General features: G+C 42.1%; 1 protein-coding gene across 1 annotated transcript in view; it reads right to left on the minus strand.

The window, feature by feature from the left end:
* TMTC3 (transmembrane O-mannosyltransferase targeting cadherins 3) overlaps positions 1-20,283 on the minus strand; it is a 405,658-nt gene that overhangs the window by 31,634 nt on the left and 353,741 nt on the right. The window contains exon 13 of the mRNA XM_053719235.1: positions 791-960. Coding sequence (XP_053575210.1) covers positions 791-960 — 170 coding nt within the window. The remainder of the gene's footprint in view (positions 1-790; positions 961-20,283) is intronic.

Genomic DNA, 20,283 nt, shown 5'->3' on the forward strand with positions numbered 1-20,283 from the left:
CCACCCTTACACACAACCTACAGATGCCCTCTTTCCCACACACACACACACACACACTCCCCAAGGGCTATGTTAGCCATAGGTTTATGAAACTGCCTTAAAATCTCAAGAATTGCAAGCCGTTATCTGGACAAGTGTTTCCATTAATGAATACCTTTTCCTTTAAAACTTTACTTTTGTGAAATACTTATACATAAATTAGGTTAAATTAGATAGTTTAACTAAATGTATGGCATGTTAAAAGGACACTGAACACAATTTTTTTTCTTTCATGATGTAGTTCAATTCTACAGCAAAACCCAGTGACAGCTTTGTGCTATGACTCAATGACCCCAGCAAAGATCAAGAGGTAGCCAAATCGTAGCAGCAGCAGAAAAACATACTTGAAGGGGCCCACGTTTCTTACTTCAATTGTCACAAAAAACAAAACAAAAAAAAAAAAAAAACAGGATTTAGCATTACTACAGTTTAAAACTAAATTCTCAATAGAATTCATATGATATAACTAAAGTACAAAAATATGGAACAAAATGCCTTCATTTTTTCTTCTTTTTGAATTAATATGTTCATTGCCTAAGTCACACAACTATATTTAGAAATAAACTATTCATATGAAGCTGTAAAAGAATTTAAACCACCACTGACGCGTACATTTCACATTACAGCTGAAAATTACAAGAGCTGTAAACTGTTTAAGAAACTTAAATATAGATCTGTGAATGGTTCCATTGGAATTGCTTTGTAACAAAGATAACATCCAGAATGCAACCACCCCAAACAAATGCCTAACCTGCTAATGTAGGCTTGTTTAAAATCCGGCCTCATGCTTATCGCTTGTCTGTACAATTGATCTGCTTCTTCAAGTCGCGACTCATTTGCACGGATTAAATTTGCAAGATTTATGTAGACATTGAGATGGTTTGGAGCCACCCGAGCAGCATATTTTTTTCCTGGTATAATCTGTTTAAAAATATAAATGTATTAATATAAATGTATTTAAAGTAGCAATAATATGTGCACAACAGTTAGAGCTTAAATAAAATGAAACTAGATCAGTTTTGAGTGTTTTGTTTAATGATGTTAGGAGCATTCACCCCATTGTTATCACCAATCATATGTCTCATACCCGTTTTCAAATCTAAATTATACTTTGAAAAACAACAAAGAATAAAATAATTGATTGAAATGCATCCAAAAAGAAGAAGTATTTCATGCAAGGCACAGGCTTCTAAGGCAAATGCTAGCATGTATAATGCATCAATGCAAGGGAATAAAGAATAATTTTGTTGCTATATAATTCACTGGTAATACCTCACTGAGTATGAAGTGAAGATTTGGGGACCAGTTTTAAAAAAAATTGCAGAGTTAGAAAAAGGTGGAAGGCCACAAATCTAATGGAGGATTTAAATTATGAGGAAAGGTTAGCTAAATTACTCTAGAAAAAAACAAAAATTACTTACCTGATTAAAGTCATGTCTTTCATGGTAATGAGAGTCTACAAGCCATTACTCCTGAAATTTAAACTCCTGGCCACTAGGAGGAAGCAAATATTCCCTAAACTCTAAGAGCACTTAATCCCTCTTACCTCTCTGGTATTCTAGTCTGATGTATAACCAAGAAAGATGAAATAAAAAGGTAGGAAAGGACAAAGTAAATAGAATAGGGTGCAAAGTAGAACTGCTGCCAGAAAAAATTAAAGGGACACTGAACCCAATTTTTGTCTTTTCTGATTCAGATAGAGTATGCAATCTTAAGCAACTTTCTAATATACTCCTATTATCAAATTTTCTTCATTTTCTTGGTATGTTTATTTGAAAAGCAAGAATGTTTAGATGCCGGCCTATTTTTGGTGAACAACCTGGGTTGTCCTTGCTGACTGGACAGCACCAATAAGCACGTGCTGTCCATTGTGATGAACCAAAAATGTGCTGGCTCCTTAGCTTAGATGCCTTCTTTTTCAAATAAAGATAGCAAGAGAACGAATAAAAATTGTTAATAGGAATAAATTAGAAAGTTGCTTAAAATTGCATGCTGTATCTGAATAACAAAAGAAAAAAATTTGGGTTCAGTATCGCTTTAAGTAAAAAAACCTCACTACCATAAAATAAATGAATTTAGTCAGGTAAGTAATACATTTTGTTTTATTTCATAAGGTGGTGAGAGTCCACAAGCCAATTATCCTGGGAACGAAAGCCCAAGTTGTGTTCATGAGTAATTCGGCGGGACAACAATATTTTAAGGAAAGCACCCAAATTATCAGACACTGCTGCCTGAAGAACATCCCTACCAAACACATAAAATAATTTAGAGACATTAAAGTATGTTGCTGCCTTGCAAATTTATTCAATATAATTCCCAATCTTCAAAATCCAAGAAGAAGAAACTGATCTAGAAAAAAGGGCAATAATGCATTTTGGAAAGACTTTCCTGCCTCCAAGTAAACCTTGGTAATCAAGAGATTTAGCCAAAAAGCTAAAGAAAGTAAGAATATCAAATGAAATTAGGACAAGGAGATGGGCTATAATCTCTTGATTGATAATATCCGATTAAAAAAAAAAAAAAAAGTGTTACAGCAGAAAGTATTGCTAAAAACAAATAAATAGTAAAAAAAAAAAAAAAGTTTTTGTTACGAGTTAATAGGTTAGGGGGTGGTTGCATTGTCATGTATAATGCATATTATTTTAAGTATTGTATATAATTTAAAATGTAGTTATTTTTGCTTGTTCGTCTTATTTTAAACACATATATATTTTAAATGATCTATTTATTTATAAAAAATAAAATACGAGTAGGGTGTCAGCAATGTTTGTCTCACCACCTTTACAGTGTGAGGCAGGTAGTGTGGGTTTAGGGAAAGTAAGGTCACGCAGGCATTATTTGAAGTGTTCCTAAACAGAAACAGTGTCTGTACTGTGTAGGAACACTTGAAATATGGCCCTCCCGCCTGCTGAAAGTGCCGTCAAGTGGCAATATTGGCAATGTTTTGGTTACATAGCGTTCATCATTATATCCTATGAGAGACACATGGCGGGTCCGCCTAGTTTTTTTACAATATATTGACAGGCAAACAAGTAACTGCCTTTCTGGCCTCCTCAGCCCTGCAGTCTGTCGGTCTATTGACGCTTTGAATATCAGGGCTTAAAGGAACATGATACCCAAATGTTGAAACACTTGAAAGTGATGCAGCATAGCAGTAAAAAGCCGACTAGAAAATATCGCCTGAACATCTCTCCGGACATGGAGAGTCCACAACGTCATTCCAATTACTAGTGGGATATTTACTCCTGGCCAGCAGAAGGTGGCAAAGAGCACCAAAGCAAAGCTGTTAAGTGTCACTTCCCTTACCCATAACCTCCAGTCATTCAGCCGAAGGGAAATGGAAAAAAATGATAACACAAAGGTTTAGAGGTGCCTGAGGTTTAGTAAAAAATTACCGACTAATCTAAAGGGTGGGATCAAGGACTCCCCATGTCCGGAAAGAAAGAAAATGTATCAGGTAAGCATAAATGTTGTTTTCTTTCCTAAGACATGGAGAGTCCACAACATCATTCCAATTACTAATGGGAACCAATACCCAAGCTAGAGGACACAGAATGAACAGGGAGGGAGATTAAGACAGGCAGACCTAAACAGAAGACACCACCGCTTGAAGAACCTTTCTCCCAAAGGAAGCCTCAGCTGAGGCAAAAGTATCACATTTGTAGAATTTGGAAAAAGTATACAGAGAGGACCAAGGTGCAACCTTGCAAATCTGTTCCACAGAAGATTCATTTTTGAAAGCCCAAGAAGAGGATTCAGCCCTAGTGGAATGAACTGTAAGTCTCTCAGGAGGCTGCTGTCTCGCAGTCTCATAAGCAAAATGAATCATACTTCTCAACCAGAGGGAAAGAGAAGTAGAAGTAGCCTTCTGACCCTTACGCTTTCCAGAGAAACAAACAGGGCAGACGACTGGCGAAAATCCTTAGTAGCCTGAAGGTAGAATTTTAGAGTGCGCACCACATCCAAGTTGTGCAACAAACATTCCTTATGAGAGGAATTATTAGGACAAAGAGAAGAAACAACAATTTCCCGATTAATATTTCTATCAGAAACCACCTTAGGGAGAAACCCCAATTTAGTACAAAGGACCACCTTATCCGCATGAAAAATAAGGTAAGGCGAATCGCACTGCAAAGTCGAGAGTTCAGAAACTCTCCGAGCAGAAGAAATAGCAATAAGAAACAAAACCTTCCACGATAACTGTTTAATATCTATGGAATGCATTGGCTCAAACGGAGCCTGCTGCAAAACTCCAACTACAAGGTTAAGGCTCCAAGGAGGAGTAACAGGTTTAAACACAGGCCTGATTCTAACCAGGGCCTGACAAAAAGATTAAACATCTGGCACATCCGCCAGACGCTTATGTAAAAGAATAGATAATGCAGAAATCTGACCTTTCAGATAAATGACTGACAACCCTATCTCCAGATCCTCCTGGAGAAAAGACACAATTCTAGGAAGGAGTAGCCCTTTGATTCACATCAATAGAGGTATTTACGCCATAACTAAGCGGTCAATTTCCATGCAGTCAGCTTCAGAGAAACGAGATTTGGATGGAGGAAAGGACCCTGAGTTAGAAGGTCCTTCCCTCAGAGGTAACCTCCAAGGTGGAAGAGATGACATCTTCACTAGGTACACAAACCAGATCCTGCAAGGCCATGCAGGAGCTATTACAATTACAGATACTATCTCCCGTTTTATACGAGCAATGACTCGTGGAAGGAGAGCAAACGGAGGAAACAGGTATGCTAGACCGAAATCCCAAGGAACTGCCAGAGCATCTATCAGGGCGGCCTGAGGATCTCTTGACCTTGAACTGTACCTTGGAAGCTTGCCGCTCTGACGAGACACCATCAGATCCAACTCCGGCACCCCCCACTTGAGGGTTAACCTGGAGAACACCTCCGGATGAAGAGCACACTTCTCAGGATGGAAGGTCTGTCTGCTCAGGAAATCCACATCCCAGGAGTCCACTCCTGGAATGTGGATGGCAGATAGAAGACAACTGTGAGCTTCCGCCCACTGCAGAATGCGAGTCACCTCGTTCATAGCCAAGGAACTTAGAGTTCCTCCCTGGTGGTTGATGTAAGCCACTGAGGTGATGTTGTCCGACTGGAACCTGATAAACTGGGCTAAGGACAACTGAGGCCAAGCCATCAGGGCATTGAAGATCACTCTTAACTCCAAGATGTTTGTGAGGGAAGACTCCTCCCAAGTCCATAGACTGCTCCCCGGCCCAGCAGGCTGGCATCCGTGGTCAGAGTCACCCAAGAGGGTCTCCGGAAACATGTGCCCTAATACAGACGATCCTGAGAAATCCACCACGATAGAGAGTCTCTCGTCAACTGGTCTAGATCTATCCTCTGAGACAAATCCGAATGTTGTCTGTTCCATTGTCTGAGCATGCATAATTGCAGAGCTCTCAAATGGAATCGAGCAAATGGAATGATGTCCATGGATGCGACCATCAGACCAATTACCTCCATACATTGAGCTACTGATGGCCGAACAGTAGACTGAAGAGAGAGGCAAGAAGTGAGAAGCTTGGATCTTCTGACCTTCGTCAGAAAAATCTTCATAGATAGGGAATTGATGATGGTCCCTAAGAAAACCACCTTTGTAGCTGGAGCAAGGGAACTCTTCTCCAGATTCACTTTTCATCTGTGGGAATGTAGAAAAGACAACACAATCTCTGTATGAGAGTTTGCTTGTTGAAAAGATGGCACATGAACCAATATGTCATCCAGGTAAGGAGCCATCACAATTCCCTGGGACCTGACAACTGCCAAGAGAGCCCCCAGAACCTTTGAGAAGATTCTGGGAGCTGTGACAAGGCCAAACGGAAGAGACACAAACTGAAAGTGCTAGTTTAGAAAAGCAAATGTCAGAAACAGATGATCCCTGTGTATGGGAACATGAAGATACGCGTCCTTCAGGTCTATGGTCGTCATGAAGGGAGAATAGAACGAATGGTTTCTATTTTGAAGGACGGTACCCAGAGAAATTTGTTGAGACACTTCAGGTCTAAAATGGGACAAAAAGTTCCCTCTTTTTTGGGAACCACAAACAGATTTGAATAAAATCCTAGGCCCTGTTCCCTTAGTGGAACTGGAACAATCACTCCCAGGGAAAAAAGGTCCTGAACGCAATTTAAGAATGCCTCTCTTTTTACCTGGTCTGCAGATAATCTTGAGAGGAGAAATCTGCCCCTGGGAGGACAAGTCTTGAAGTCTATTTTGTAACCCTGGGATACTATGTCCACAGTCCAAGGGTCTGGGACATCGTGTATCCAAAATTGATGAAACAAGGAAAGTCTGCCCCTCACTTGATACAGTACCAGCCCAGGGGTGGACCCTTCATGCTGACTTAGTCTCAGATGAGGGCTTCTTTGATTGTTTCCCCTTATTACAAGACTGATTGGGTCGCCAAGAGGACTTGGACTGCTCCTGCTTGAAAGAGGAAGACTTCTGACCTTTGAAGTTATGAACGGAGCGAAAATTAGAATTCTGACACCCCTTAGGTCTATTCTTCTTGTCTTGTGGTAAAAAGGACCCCTTTCCACCTTCAATTTCAGAAATTATCTCTGCCAGACCAGGACCAAACAGGGTCTTACCCTTGTAAGGTAGCGACAGAAGCTTGACCAAGATTTCAGCCACAAAGCCCTGCGGCCTAGAACAGTGAAGTCAGACATCTTGGCTTCCAGTCTAATGACTTGCATGTTAGCATTAGAAATAAAGGAATTGGCTAGTTTGAGGGCTTTGATCCTATCTTGGATCTCCTCCAACAGTGTTTCCTCTAAAACCAACTCTGACAAAGTGATGCACCAATAAGATACTGCACTTGCCACTGTGGCAATACAAACTGCAGGTTGCCATTGTAGACCCTGAACAACATACATTTTCTTTAAATAAGCCCCCAGCTTTTGTCAATGGGATCCTTAAAGAACCAGCTATCCTCAATAGGAATTGTTCTCTTAGCCAGAGTAGAATTAGCCCCTTCTACTTGAGGCACTGTGCACCATGACTCTCGAATGGAGTCAGCAACAGGAAACATCTTTTTAAAAACGGGAGACGGGGAGAAGGGTATCCCTGGCTTAACCCACTCCTGTGCAATAATCTCCGACACACGGTCTGGAATAGGAAACACTTCCACAGAGGAAGGATCATCATAATATTTGTTAAGTCTGCTAGATTTCTTAGGGTTGACAGCGACAGAAGAATCTGAGTCGTCCAAAGTAGGCAGTACCTCCTTTAACAGAACACGGAGGTGTTCAAGCTTAAATCTGAAGGATACTCTTCAGAGTCAGTTAAAGAAATTATACAGACCAAATCTGAGATTTCACCCTCCGAAGCTACCGAGGTATCCCCTTCATCAGAATTAGAATGGAGGTCAACTTTCGCAGCAGCAGAGATGACAGACACCTTACTATCAGAAACATTAGGCTCAGTAACAGGAAAATAATGTATCTAGACATGAGGAACAAAATTGCATAGGTAACACAATTTGGGTCTCTAGACACAAACATTTGTCAATAAGGACAGAATCCTGCTCCATGTCCATAGCTTAAACCAAAGATTTTGGAATGACAAGAAAAAATAAGGTTTTCTTTTTTTTTTATTTATACTGTCACTTTAAAATTTACTCAGAGTGATTTTGTGCTCAAAAAACATACCCCTAAATAAGGACCTCTGCACCTCAGCAGACTGAGGTGCCCTATCTGCCCCTTTGGAGAAAGAAAATCTTGCCAGAAATAAATCTGCCGGTCTCACAGGAAAGACAAAATGAATAGTCTCACAGCCAATGCCGCTCTGATCAGATCTGAGAGTGGAAGAGAAAGACTCATGTGACAGGCTGAAAATAAACTGCGCATCAAGTAAAAGTGAGCGTTTCTGAAGACATGTCAAATCGGAAAAATAAACTGACACTTTCAGTCTTAAATCTGCCAGTCTCACTCTGAAACTAACCCTCTTGAGCTGACAAAGTAAAAAAACACTGACACTAGTCCCAATAAAACCCACAATAGAGTTGCAATAAATAAAAAGAGCCACAAATTTTAAGTTAACTCCTTCAAGCCCATAAAGGAAAATTAACCCCTAAGACTGTCACATATGTATTATGTGCCTGCACACTGCCTAAATAAAATCCTTCATTAAGGATTAATCATGTCCCAAACAAATAATGCAGAGAATCTTCTTAAGTGCAAGTCTCCAATACTTAGAAGACAAAAGCACTTAACTGCAAATCCAGCTGTCCGGCAGGAAGACAGCTCAGAAGGCATGAAAGGACACATACTCCTTACAGAGACCTGAAGAAAAAGAAAGAACAGAGTAACCAACTCTGGCTTTCAACACCAAGGGCAGCAAATAAGTTAGAAACCCAAGCAAGGGCCACCTCACTACTTTCTAGCTGCTTAAAAGCCGCCACTTCTCTTACTCAAGAGATTGATGTGGACATAGCTAAACCCAAATCCTTGCTTGTAGGTACCCAAAAAAGGAATCAATATCTTTAGACACCGAACTTCACCTCCTCCATTGACAGAGGCAAAGAGAATGACTGGGGGTTATGAGTAAGGGAAGCGACACTTAACAGCTTTGCTGTGGTGCTCTTTGCCTCCTCCTGCTGGACAGGAGTGAATATCCCACTAGTATTTGGAATGATGTTGTGGACTCTCCAGGACTTAGGAAAGAAAGATATTTTACCTTAACATGTCCTAATTATTCACACCCCATTGTAAAGGACTTTAAGCAGCAAATCAGTATGCCTGTCCCAGGACTTGCAAGGAAGCGTGCCTCATGCACACTCATGTTATTTCCCTATTCAGTTTCAGGAAGTTTACTATGAAATCTCATGAGATCACAGTTCATGACCTCAGCACTGCTGATGCTGATTGGCTGCTGTTCACTTCTTCCTTTTCTTTTTTTTTACCTGCAGCTGGACAGCAGCTGAAGGATAACCGTTTACACAGTACTTACTCTGGTGATCTGAGGAAATTGTGAGGTAAAATGCCTTCATTTTTTACATAGAGATGTTCAGGTGATATTCCTGTAAGCTTTTTTAGTTATGTTGCATCACTTTCAAGTGATTTATCATATAAGTGTTATAACCCTTTAAGCCTGGACAAAGCCTTGATGTCAAGACACTTAGCAATTTTCCTGTTGTATGAAACAGAAAAAGCCAAAATGAATCTTTAAAGAGTTAGCAGATAAGTCATTATCCAAACAGACTTGCAATAAGAATTCTTGGAATTATAAAAGAAACAGCTTTGCTAATCAAATGAGAAATTTGACTCCATGGCCTAAAACGAGGTGTTCAATACAGCATCAATGACACTGTTATAAATTAAAAAAAGGTATACAATCTGTAATCCATCAAGATGAGAGGCTCATGATCAGATTCACAAATCAAGTTCTTCAGGGCCTGACAGAAGCAGTAATGAACAATGCTCTATATAATTTGAAATAGGACTCTTGGATACAAAAGTTATCAGGTCCATCTCTAGGTGACTACATTGTTGAACAATCTAGTAGTAAACTACATGAAGGAGAAAACATACCTGTGGAAGAGATTACCTACTAAGGAAAACTGGTTCTTAAATTACCTTCCTGGGATGAGAAATATAGAAAAATGTTCTGTGTCCGAACAAAAAACCTTGAGACTTTCTGAAGTTGCTAAGGAGCTGCAAGTTCCCCCTTGATGATGAATATAAGCCACAGCTGTAACATTGTCTGAATGAAAACTCAGATAAGTTTCTCCTTTCAGAAGAGAACAGCTCTGAAGGGACCTAAAGATCAGATATAATTAATGGTAACCTCCCCTCATGTGGAAAACAAACTGCCTGTGCTCTCCTGGACCCGCAGGCTGAAACCTAATCCCAGAGAATTGCATCTGCAGACATTTTCCAAGTTGGGTAAATAAAGGATGTCCCCAGAAAAATATTTTGGAAAACAATCCCCCGGGACAGAGATTATCTCACAGGAGAATCCCTTAGGATTCTATGACATAGTTGAGTGAAATGTTTGCACCACTGTCAAAGCATCCAAATTTAAAGAGGTCTTTGGAAGAACACCTGATGCTGCAATCATCAGACCTAACACTTCCATACAGCTACAGATCAGTTGAAAATTTAGTGTGGTTGTTAGCCAACTAACTGTAACTTTGATCCCTAATCTGTTAAAGAAAGATGAATAGTCACTGAGTCCATAGCGATTCCTAGAAAAGACTCTTGATAAGCGAAAGACAACTTATTTAAATAAATTCTCCATGTCAGTGAAAAAAAAAAAAACAACCGTAGACTGTTGGTATGCAATACAGATGAAGGCAAAATGGAGCCTGAACCAACATGTCATCCATATATAGAACCACTGAACTACATGAGTTCTTATTACAGACAGAAGAGTTCTGAGAACCTTTGTAAACATTCTGGGGAGCTGTAGATAGACCAACGGAAGAGCTACAAACCGAAAAAACATAATTTATGCTTACCTGATAAATTCCTTTCTTCTGTAGTGTGATCAGTCCACGGGTCATCATTACTTCTGGGATATTACTCCTCCCCAACAGGAAGTGCAAGAGGATTCACCCAGCAGAGCTGCATATAGCTCCTCCCCTCTACGTCACTCCCAGTCATTCGACCAAGGACCAACGAGAAAGGAAAAGCCAAGGGTGAAGTGGTGACTGGAGTATAAATTAAAAAATATTTACCTGCCTTAAAAACAGGGCGGGCCGTGGACTGATCACACTACAGAAGAAAGGAATTTATCAGGTAAGCATAAATTATGTTTTCTTCTGTTAAGTGTGATCAGTCCACGGGTCATCATTACTTCTGGGATACCAATACCAAAGCAAAAGTACACGGATGACGGGAGGGATAGGCAGGCTCTTTATACAGAAGGAACCACTGCCTGAAGAACCTTTCTCCCAAAAATAGCCTCCGATGAAGCAAAAGTGTCAAATTTGTAAAATTTGGAAAAAGTATGAAGCGAAGACCAAGTTGCAGCCTTGCAAATCTGTTCAGAGGCCTCATTCTTGAAGGCCCAAGTGGAAGCCACAGCTCTAGTAGAATGAGCTGTAATTCTTTCAGGAGGCTGCTGTCCAGCAGTCTCATAAGCTAAACGAATTATGCTACGAAGCCAAAAAGAAAGAGAGGTAGCGGAAGCTTTTTGACCTCTCCTCTGCCCAGAGTAAATGACAAACAGAGAAGACGTTTGTCGAAATTCCTTAGTTGCCTGTAAGTAAAATTTTAGAGCACGGACTACATCCAGGTTGTGCAGTAGACGTTCCTTCTTTGAAGAAGGATTTGGGCATAAAGAAGGGACAACAATCTCTTGATTGATATTCCTGTTAGTAACTACCTTAGGTAAGAACCCAGGTTTAGTATGCAGGACTACCTTATCCGAATGAAAAATCAAATAAGGAGAATCACAATGTAAGGCTGATAATTCAGAGACTCTTCGAGCCGAGGAAATAGCCATTAAAAATAGAACTTTCCAAGATAACAACTTTATATCAATGGAATGAAGGGGTTCAAACGGAACGCCCTGTAAAACATTAAGAACAAGGTTTAAACTCCATGGTGGAGCAACAGTTTTAAACACAGGCTTAATTCTGGCCAAAGCCTGACAAAAAGCCTGGACGTCAGGAACTTCTGACAGACGTTTGTGTAACAGAATGGACAGAGCTGAGATCTGTCCCTTTAATGAACTAGCAGATAAACCCTTTTCTAAACCTTCTTGTAGAAAAGACAATATCCTAGGAATCCTAACCTTACTCCAAGAGTAACCTTTGGATTCACACCAATATAGGTATTTATGCCATATCTTATGGTAAATCTTTCTGGTAACAGGTTTCCTAGCCTGTATTAAGGTATCAATAACTGACTCAGAAAATCCACGTCTTGATAAAATCAAGCGTTCAATTTCCAAGCAGTCAGCTTCAGAGAAGTTAGATTTTGATGTTTGAAGGGACCCTGTATCAGAAGGTCCTGTTTCAGAGGTAGAGACCAAGGTGGACAGGATGACATGTCCACCAGGTCTGCATACCAAGTCCTGCGTGGCCACGCAGGTGCTATTAGAATCACTGATGCTCTCTCTTGTTTGATTCTGGCAATCAATCAAGGAAGCAACGGGAAGGGTGGAAACACGTAAGCCATCCTGAAGTCCCAAGGTGCTGTCAGAGCATCTATCAGGACTGCTCCTGGATCCCTGGATCTGGACCCGTAACGAGGAAGCTTGGCGTTCTGTCGAGACGCCATGAGATCTATCTCTGGTTTGCCCCAACGTCGAAGTATTTGGGCAAAGACCTCCGGATGAAGTTCCCACTCCCCCGGATGAAAAGTCTGACGACTTAAGAAATCCGCCTCCCAGTTCTCCACTCCCGGGATGTGGATTGCTAACAGGTGGCAAGAGTGAGACTCTGCCCAGCAAATTATCTTTGATACTTCCATCATAGCTAGGGAGCTTCTTGTCCCTCCCTGATGGTTGATGTAAGCTACAGTCGTGATGTTGTCCGACTGAAACCTGATGAACCCCCGAGTTGTCAACTGGGGCCAAGCCAGGAGGGCATTGAGAACTGCTCTCAATTCCAGAATGTTTATTGGCAGGAGACTCTCCTCCTGACTCCATTGTCCCTGAGCCTTCAGAGAATTCCAGACGGCACCCCAACCTAGAAGGCTGGCGTCTGTTGTTACAATTGTCCAGTCTGGTCTGCTGAATGGCATCCCCCTGGACAGATGTGGCCGAGAAAGCCACCATAGAAGAGAATTTCTGGTCTCTTGATCCAGATTCAGAGAAGGGGATAAGTCTGAGTAATCCCCATTCCACTGACTTAGCATACACAGTTGCAGTGGTCTGAGGTGTAAGCGTGCAAAGGGTACTATGTCCATTGCCGCTACCATTAAGCCGATTACCTCCATGCATTGAGCCACTGACGGGTGTTGAATGGAATGAAGGGTGCGGCAAGCACTTTGAAGTCTTGTTAGCCTGTCCTCTGTCAGGTAAATCTTCATTTCTACAGAATCTATAAGAGTCCCCAGGAAGGGAACTCTTGTGAGTGGAACGAGTGAACTTTTCTTTTCGTTCACCTTCCATCCATGTGACCTTAGAAATGCCAGCACTAACTCTGTATGAGACTTGGCAGTTTGAAAGCTTGAAGCTTGTATCAGAATGTCGTCTAGGTATGGAGCTACCGAGATTCCCCGCGGTCTTAGTACCGCCAGAAGAGCACCCAGAACCTTTGTGAAGATTCTTGGAGCTGTAGCCAATCCGAATGGAAGAGCCACAAACTGGTAATGCCTGTCTAGGAAGGCAAACCTTAGGTACCGATAATGATCTTTGTGAATCGGTATGTGAAGGTAAGCATCTTTTAAATCTACAGTGGTCATGTATTGACCCTCTTGGATCATAGGTAAAATTGTCCGAATAGTCTCCATCTTGAACGATGGAACTCTTAGGAATTTGTTTAGGATCTTTAAGTCCAGGATTGGTCTGAAAGTTCCCTCTTTTTTGGGAACCACAAACAGATTTGAGTAAAACCCCTGTCCCTGTTCCGATCGTGGAACTGGATGGATTACTCCCATTAACAAGAGCTCTTGTACGCAGCGTAGAAACGCCTCTTTCTTTGTCTGGATTGTTGACAATCTTGACAGATGAAATCTCTCTCTTGGAGGAGAGTATTTGAAGTCCAGAAGGTATCCCTGAGATATTATCTCTAGCGCCCAGGGATCCTGAACATCTCTTGCCCAAGCCTGGGCGAAGAGAGAAAGTCTGCCCCCCACTAGATCCGATCCCGGATCGGGGGCCCTCAATTCATGCTGTTTTAGGGGCAGCAGCAGGTTTCCTAGTCTGCTTGCCCTTGTTCCAGGACTGGTTAGGTTTCCAGCCTTGTCTGTAGCGAGCAACAGCTTCTTCCTGTTTTGGTGCAGAGGAAGTTGATGCTGCTCCTGCTTTGAAATTACGAAAGGAACGAAAATTAGACTGTCTAGTCTTGGCTTTGGCTTTGTCCTGAGGCAGGGCATGGCCTTTACCTCCTGTAATGTCAGCGATAATCTCTTTCAACCCGGGCCCGAATAAGTTCTGCCCTTTGAAAGGTATATTAAGCAATTTAGACTTAGAAGTAACATCAGCTGACCAGGATTTTAGCCACAGCGCCCTGCGTGCCTGAATGGCGAATCCTGAATTCTTCGCCGTAAGTTTAGTAAGATGTACTACGGCCTCCGAAATGAATGAATTAGCTAGTTTAAGGACTCTAAGCCTGTCCGTAATGTCGTCCAGAGTAGCTGAACCAATGTTCTCTTCCAGAGACTCAATCCAGAATGCCGCTGCAGCCGTGATCGGCGCAATGCATGCAAGGGGTTGCAATATAAAACCTTGTTGAACAAACATTTTCTTAAGGTAACCCTCTAACTTTTTATCCATTGGATCTGAAAAAGCACAGCTATCCTCCACCGGGATAGTGGTACGCTTAGCTAAGGTAGAAACTGCTCCCTCCACCTTAGGGACCGTTTGCCATAAGTCCCTTGTGGTGGCGTCTATTGGAAACATTTTTCTAAATATCGGAGGGGGTGAGAACGGCACACCGGGTCTATCCCACTCCTTAGTAACAATTTCAGTAAGTCTCTTAGGCATAGGAAAAACCTCAGTACTCGTCGGTACCGCAAAATATTTATCCAACCTACACATTTTCTCTGGTATTGCAACTGTGTTACAATCATTCAGAGCCGCTAACACCTCCCCTAGTAATACACGGAGGTTTTCCAGTTTAAATTTAAAATTTGAAATATCTGAATCCAGTCTGTTTGGATCAGAACCGTCACCCACAGAATGAAGTTCTCCGTCCTCATGTTCTGCCACCTGTGACGCAGTGTCTGACATGGCCCTAATATTATCAGCGCACTCTGTTCTCACCCCAGAGTGATCACGCTTACCTCTTAGTTCTGGTAATTTAGCCAAAACCTCAGTCATAACAGTAGCCATATCCTGTAATGTGATTTGTAATGGCCGCCCAGATGTACTCGGCGCTACAATATCACGCACCTCCCTCTGAGCGGGAGATGTAGGTACTGACACGTGAGGCGAGTTAGTCGGCATAACTCTCCCCTCGTTGTTTGGTGAAATTTGTTCAATTTGTACAGATTGACTTTTATTTAAAGTAGCATCAATACAGTTAGTACATAAATTTCTATTGGGCTCCACTTTGGCATTGCAACAAATGACACAGGTATCATCCTCTGAATCAGACATGTTTAACACACTAGCAAATAAACTTGCAACTTGGAAATACAATTCAATTAGAATAATATTAAAACGTACTGTGCCTTTAAGAAGCACAGAAGATCTATGACAGTTGAAAATTAATAAATTGAAACAGTTATAGCCTCAATCCTTGTAAACAACACAACTTTAGCAAAGGTTTAATCCCATTAGCAAAGATAACAAATTCTGAAAGCAGGAAACAAATTACAGAATAAACGTTTTTTATCTCAGTCAAACTATAATTCTCACAGCTCTGCTGAGAGAAATTACCTCCCTCAAAATAAGTTTTGAAGACCCCTGAGCTCTGTAGAGATGAACCGGATCATGCAGGGAATACAATGAGTTGCTGACTGAAATATTTGATGCATAGTAAAAGCGCCAAAAAACGGCCCCTCCCCCTCACACACAGCAGTGAGGGAGAACAGAAACTGTCAGAAAAACAGATTAAGCAACTGCCAAGTGGAAAAATAGTGCCCAAACATTTATTCACACAGTACCTCAGCAAATGAAAACGATTTTACATTCCAGCAAAAACGTTAAACATAATCTCTAGTTATTAAACAGCTTTATGTATTTCTTACAGTGTAATTCTAGTGAAGTACCATTCCCCAGAATACTGAAGTGTAAAGTATACATACATGACATTATATCGGTATGGCAGGATTTTCTCATCAATTCCATTGTCAGAAAATAAAAACTGCTACATACCTCTATGCAGATTCATCTGCCCGCTGTCCCCTGATCTGAAGTTTACCTCACTCCTCAGATGGCCGAGAACAGCAATATGATCTTAACTACTCCGGCTAAAATCATAGCAAAACTCTGGTAGATTCTTCTTCAAACTCTGCCAGAGAGGTAATAACACACTCCGGTGCTATTTTAAAATAACAAACTTTTGATTGAAGATATAAAACTAAGTATAATCACCATAGTCCTCTCACACATCCTATCTAGTCGTTGGGTGCAAGAGAATGACTGGGAGTGACGTAGAGGGGAGGAGCTATATGCAGCTCTGCTGGGTGAATCCTCTTGCACTTCCTGTTGGGGAGGAGTAATATCCCAGAAGTAATGATGACCCGTGGACTGATCACACTTAACAGAAGAAAACAGAATTTATGTTTACCTGATAAATTACTTTCTCCAACGGTGTGTCCGGTCCACGGCGTCATCCTTACTTGTGGGATATTCTCTTCCCCAACAGGAAATGGCAAAGAGCCCAGCAAAGCTGGTCACATGATCCCTCCTAGGCTCCGCCTTCCCCAGTCATTCGACGGACGTAAAGGAGGAATATTTGCATAGGAGAAATCATATGATACCGTGGTGACTGTAGTTAGAGAAAATAAATCATCAGACCTGATTAAAAAAACCAGGGCGGGCCGTGGACCGGACACACCCGTGGAGAAAGTAATTTATCAGGTAAACATAAATTCTGTTTTCTCCAACATAGGTGTGTCCGGTCCACGGCGTCATCCTTACTTGTGGGAACCAATACCAAAGCTTTAGGACACGGATGATGGGAGGGAGCAAATCAGGTCACCTAGATGGAAGGCACCACGGCTTGCAAAACCTTTCTCCCAAAAATAGCCTCAGAAGAAGCAAAAGTATCAAATTTGTAAAATTTGGTAAAAGTGTGCAGTGAAGACCAAGTCGCTGCCTTACATATCTGATCAACAGAAGCCTCGTTCTTGAAGGCCCATGTGGAAGCCACGGCCCTAGTGGAATGAGCTGTGATTCTATCAGGAGGCTGCCGTCCGGCAGTCTCATAAGCCAATCTGATGATGCTTTTAAGCCAAAAAGAGAGAGAGGTAGAAGTTGCTTTTTGACCTCTCCTTTTACCAGAATAAACAACAAACAAGGAAGATGTTTGTCTGAAATCCTTTGTAGCCTCTAAATAGAATTTTAGAGCACGAACTACATCCAAATTGTGCAACAAACGTTCCTTCTTTGAAACTGGATTCGGACACAAAGAAGGCACGACTATCTCCTGGTTAATATTTTTGTTAGAAACAACTTTCGGAAGAAAACCAGGTTTAGTACGCAAAACCACCTTATCTGCATGGAACACCAGATAAGGAGGAGAACACTGCAGAGCAGATAACTCTGAAACTCTTCTAGCAGAAGAAATTGCAACCAAAAACAAAACTTTCCAAGATAATAACTTGATATCAACGGAATGTAGGGGTTCAAACGGAACCCCCTGAAGAACTGAAAGAACTAAATTGAGACTCCAAGGAGGAGTCAAAGGTTTGTAAACAGGCTTGATTCTAACCAGAGCCTGAACAAAAGCTTGAACATCTGGCACAGCCGCCAGCTTTTTGTGAAGTAAAACAGATAAAGCAGAAATCTGTCCCTTCAAAGAACTTGCAGATAATCCTTTCTCCAAACCTTCTTGAAGAAAGGATAGAATCTTAGGAATTTTTATCTTGTTCCATGGGAATCCTTTAGATTCACACCAACAGATATATTTTTTCCATATTTTATGTTAGATTTTTCTAGTTACAGGCTTTCTGGCCTGAACAAGAGTATCAATGACAGAATCTGAGAACCCTCGCTTTGATAAAATCAAGCGTTCAATCTCCAAGCAGTCAGTTGGAGTGAGGCCAGATTCGGATGTTCGAACGGACCTTGAACAAGAAGGTCCTGTCTCAAAGGTAGCTTCCATGGTGGAGCCGATGACATATTCACCAGATCTGCATACCAAGTCCTGCGTGGCCACGCAGGAGCTATCAAGATCACCGATACCCTCTCCTGTTTGATCCTGGCTACCAGCCTGGGAATGAGAGGAAACGGTGGGAACACATAAGCTAGGTTGAAGCTCCAAGGTGCTACTAGTGCATCCACTAGAGTCGCCTTGGGATCCCTGGATCTGGACCCGTAGCAAGGAACCTTGAAGTTCTGACGAGACGCCATCAGATCCATGTCTGGAATGCCCCACAATTGAATAATTTGGGCAAAGATATCCGGATGGAGTTCCCACTCCCCCGGATGAAATGTCTGACGACTCAGAAAATCCGCTTCCCAATTTTCCACTCCTGGGATGTGGATTGCAGACAAGTGGCAGGAGTGAGTCTCCGCCCATTGAATTATTTTGGTCACTTCTTCCATCGCCAGGGAACTCCTTGTTCCCCCCTGATGGTTGATATACGCAACAGTCGTCATGTTGTCTGATTGAAACTGTATGAATTTGGCCTTTGCTAGCTGAGGCCAAGCCTTGAGAGCATTGAATATCGCTCTCAGTTCCAGAATATTTATCGGGAGAAGAGATTCTTCCCGAGACCAAAGACCCTGAGCTTTCAGGGGTTCCCAGACCGCGCCCCAGCCCACCAGACTGGCGTCGGTCGTGACAATGACCCACTCTGGTCTGCGGAAGCTCATCCCTTGTGACAGGTTGTCCAGGGTCAGCCACCAACGGAGTGAATCTCTGGTCCTCTGATCTACTTGTATCGTCGGAGACAAGTCTGTATAATCCCCATTCCACTGACTGAGCATGCACAGTTGTAATGGTCTTAGATGAATTCGCGCAAAAGGAACTATGTCCATTGCCGCGACCATCAAACCTATTACTTCCATGCACTGCGCTATGGAAGGAAGAAGAACAGAATGAAGTACTTGACAAGAGCTTAGAAGTTTTGATTTTCTGGCCTCTGTCAGAAAAATCCTCATTTCTAAGGAGTCTATTATTGTTCCCAAGAAGGGAACTCTTGTTGACGGAGATAGAGAACTTTTTTCTACGTTCACTTTCCACCCGTGAGATCTGAGAAAGGCCAGGACTATGTCCGTATGAGCCTTTGCTTGTGGTAGAGACGACGCTTGAATCAGTATGTCGTCCAAGTAAGGTACTACTGCAATGCCCCTTGGTCTTAGCACCGCTAGAAGGGACCCTAGTACCTTTGTGAAAATTCTTGGAGCAGTGGCTAATCCGAATGGAAGTGCCACAAACTTGTAATGCTTGTCCAGAAAGGCGAACCTTAGGAACCGATGATGTTCCTTGTGGATAGGAACATGTAGATACGCATCCTTTAAATCCACCGTGGTCATGAATTGACCTTCCTGGATGGTAGGAAGAATTGTCCGAATGGTTTCCATTTTGAACGATGGAATCTTGAGAAATTTGTTTAGGATCTTGAGATCTAAGATTGGTCTGAATGTTCCCTCTTTTTTGGGAACTATGAACAGATTGGAGTAGAATCCCATCCCTTGTTCTCCTAATGGAACCGGATGAATCACTCCCATTTTTAACAGGTCTTCTACACAATGTAAGAATGCCTGTCTTTTTATGTGGTCTGAAGACAATTGAGACCTGTGGAACCTCCCCCTTGGGGGTAGCTCCTTGAATTCCAGAAGATAACCTTGGGAGACTATTTCTAGCGCCCAAGGATCCAGAACATCTCTTGCCCAAGCCTGAGCGAAGAGAGAAAGTCTGCCCCCCACCAGATCCGGTCCCGGATCGGGGGCCAACATCTCATGCTGTCTTGGTAGCAGTGGCAGGTTTCTTGGCCTGCTTACCTTTGTTCCAGCCTTGCATTGGCCTCCAGGCTGGCTTGGTTTGAGAAGTATTACCCTCTTGCTTAGAGGATGTAGAACTTGAGGCTGGTCCGTTTCTGTGAAAGGGACGAAAATTTGGTTTATTTTTAGCCTTAAAAGACCTATCCTGAGGAAGGGCGTGGCCCTTACCCCCAGTGATATCTGAAATAATCTCTTTCAAGTCAGGGCCAAACAGCGTTTTCCCCTTGAAAGGCATGTTAAGCAATTTGTTCTTGGAAGACGCATCCGCTGACCAAGATTTTAGCCAAAGCGCTCTGCGCGCCACAATAGCAAACCCTGAATTTTTCGCCGCTAATCTAGCTAATTGCAAAGTGGCGTCTAAAGTAAAAGAGTTAGCCAATTTAAGAGCGTGAACTCTGTCCATAATCTCCTCATAAGAAGAATCTTTATCGAGCGACTTTTCTAGTTCATCGAACCAGAAACACGCTGCTGTAGTGACAGGAACAATGCA

The sequence above is a fragment of the Bombina bombina genome, chromosome 6 (assembly GCF_027579735.1).
Source record: "Bombina bombina isolate aBomBom1 chromosome 6, aBomBom1.pri, whole genome shotgun sequence".
NCBI lineage: Eukaryota > Metazoa > Chordata > Amphibia > Anura > Bombinatoridae > Bombina > Bombina bombina.